Genomic DNA, 2,518 nt, shown 5'->3' with positions numbered 1-2,518 from the left:
TGCAGATGTCGAGCGCGTTAGAACCAGGCCACGGAATTCGCGCTCTGAGGCCGCAGAACGTCGGCTGCGTGACGTCGGACCTCGCATCGCCCATCGGAACAGTGGCTGAGAAGCGTCAGGGACGGGAGACGGCGTCGCGAGCGACAAGGAAGATGCCGTGCGCTGGACCAACGCACGCGGTGATACTCATATCGCGGTGCGTTCTGCGCCCCGGCGGCGGCGGCGCAGCATCTCACCATCTGACCTGGGACGCACAGAGACGTCCGGGAGGGACGCGATGTGTACTTTATAGAGACGCACGTACAGCGGAAGCCCGGGGGACGCCGGACAGAGACAACCGGCACCCGAGCAGACAAACGAATATATTTCTACTCCTGGTATGTACACTGGCAGGCCTAGTCTATGCAGATCGGCCGGTGACGAGGCCGAGACGCGAGAAGGACGCACCGGCCGCACGGGCGACCTGCTCACGACCGGATGGCCCTTCGCGAGGTCGCCGGGCAGCTTTGGGCAGCGTCGGCGAGCGAGCAGCCCATCTCGTGGCGTCGCGACGAGGGGTAGAGCGGGCGTACGTCAGTCAATCACCGAATGGCAAGGATACAACGCGCACCGTAGATCATACCTGCCGTGTGATCGTGCCGGTCACCGCAGAACGACGCGATCATGCAGCACTTGATGCAGCGTGAGTATGGTCGGCTGTGCGGGGTGCGCAATTTGCGCCGCGCGTCGTGGGCGCGGCGGCACGACCAGCTCTTCATCTTCAGCGGGCACACGCACACCGTTGCGACCAAGGCGAACGAGCCTGTGTGGGCGCGCTCCGTCTCGTGGCGCGGTCACGGCCCCAGCGTCAGCGCCCCTGCGTTGCCCATCTCGCCCAACTCAACACGCTCCCCACCGGGAATATTGAGCTTGGGCTCCGGCTCGGGCTTGGAGCGCAACTCCAAGTCGCCCTCGACGGTGATGGGGGACACCTTCCCGCGCCTGGAGTCGTACAGCTGCCTGCGCAGTGCACCCGATGCCGTGAGACCATGTAAGCACATATTCCGTGTCGAGCTGGATGCGCAGACCCACAGCGCGCATCCAGGTTATTTGAGTCGGAGCCACTGCGAGAGTCAGCCTGAGCCCGCACGCGCGCCTGCACCCGTAGCGCAGGCCGCTGGTCGAACGCCGGTGTCCTCTTGACACGGCAATGCTGCGGCACCGGCGGTCAGCCACGGCGCTGCCAGAGATGAGAGACGACAGCGCAGACACGTACCGTGCGTGTGCGCACAGCGCGCGGGCAGCGCGCGGGCAGCGTTCTGCATGACCTACGCTCCGTGGAGGCAAAGGGTCAAGAGTCCGGTCAGTGCGCTTCTGTGGAGGACGGGTGCGGCCCACACACCACATGAGGAGCGATAGGACGTCGGCGCATGAGTTTCCGCTGACCGCTGAAGAATGGACGGGACAGGACGGGACCGGGGAGCACGCGCGCACAGTTCGAACCAGCGTCACCATGGGCACACGATTGCCATGTACAACATGTGTCAAGATCTGGGGACCGAGCGCATGATGCTCAGAGCCTCCGGGGTAAACAGTCAGCACTGGCGGCACCAGTCAGACGGTCATGTACTCACGGAGAACGGCAGGTGCGTCCGACGCGCGAGCGTTGTACTGCGCTAACGAGCTCGACGCTCCCTCATGAACACTCGATGGGCAGCGGACGGAGGATGATACGCACCCGATTGCTCGTAGCGAGCATACCAGCCGGGCAGTTGGCATTCCGGCCACATAGTGACAGCACTCGGTTGTCCACTGGAGTGCGGAAGATGCGGGAAACAAGCTGCAGCTGCGGCTTTATATATAGTTTCCTGACAGTCTGCGGAGGCTGATGCCGTGCATCTTGTCAGACAAGTCTACGTGAACATTGAGTCAATTGCTGTTACATGCGCAAAAAACAAATGCGCTTGCAGCTACCGAACATGTTGCAACATAGCGAGTCATGACAACGGCTTAAAATAGTACGGTGCACTATCGAGCAGAATGTGCTGCATTATGGCTATTTTTGGTTAATGATCTTCCTGACTGCGATGGGAGTCTATGTAGAAACGAGTGTTGGCATCGGGTTCGAACAAGCGAGCGCGAAGGTTTACGGAAGCGAGTGGCGCGGGAAAAGATCAAATACGAAGCGGTTTGTCTCGTCCACGGGGCGGGGAGGTAAACGCGCGAAGTAATTACATGCGAGAACTCGGCCTAATATAGTAAACACTTATCTAAATCAGGTACGAAGGAACAAGGTACTATCGCGCCGCAGCGCGGCACGTCGGCGAGCCGGTAGTCGGGCATGCGCTCGCCCGGTTGTTTCAACAGTCTAGCCCGACTGTACCTATTTGTAGTATCTCAACAACTTTATTTATTGCACTACATGTACCTTGGTCATTCTCGTACTTTGCATTCCGACTGCTTGCTTTGACCTACAGACTCATCTTCAAAGCAAATACACAAGTATGTAACATTTGTATATTTGCGCAACTTGGTATAC

The 2,518-nt window shown here is 59.5% G+C and overlaps 1 protein-coding gene across 1 annotated transcript; it reads left to right on the top strand.

Moving 5' to 3' along the window:
* Positions 1-379: 379 nt before the first annotated feature.
* Positions 380-1,182, top strand: POSPLADRAFT_1154182 (hypothetical protein; the record flags this gene model as incomplete). Its single annotated transcript, XM_024486822.1, has 2 exons — positions 380-568; positions 652-1,182. The coding sequence occupies 2 exons, from the start codon at positions 380-382 to the stop codon at positions 1,180-1,182; spliced, it is 720 nt and encodes a 239-aa protein (XP_024335225.1).
* Between the last annotated feature and the right edge of the window lie 1,336 nt (positions 1,183-2,518).

Source organism: Postia placenta (assembly GCF_002117355.1).
Source record: "Postia placenta MAD-698-R-SB12 unplaced genomic scaffold POSPLAscaffold_15, whole genome shotgun sequence".
Taxonomy (NCBI): domain Eukaryota; kingdom Fungi; phylum Basidiomycota; class Agaricomycetes; order Polyporales; family Adustoporiaceae; genus Rhodonia; species Rhodonia placenta.
The sequence above is the reverse complement of the archived record's forward strand: the minus strand, read 5'-3'. Positions and strand labels throughout refer to the sequence as shown.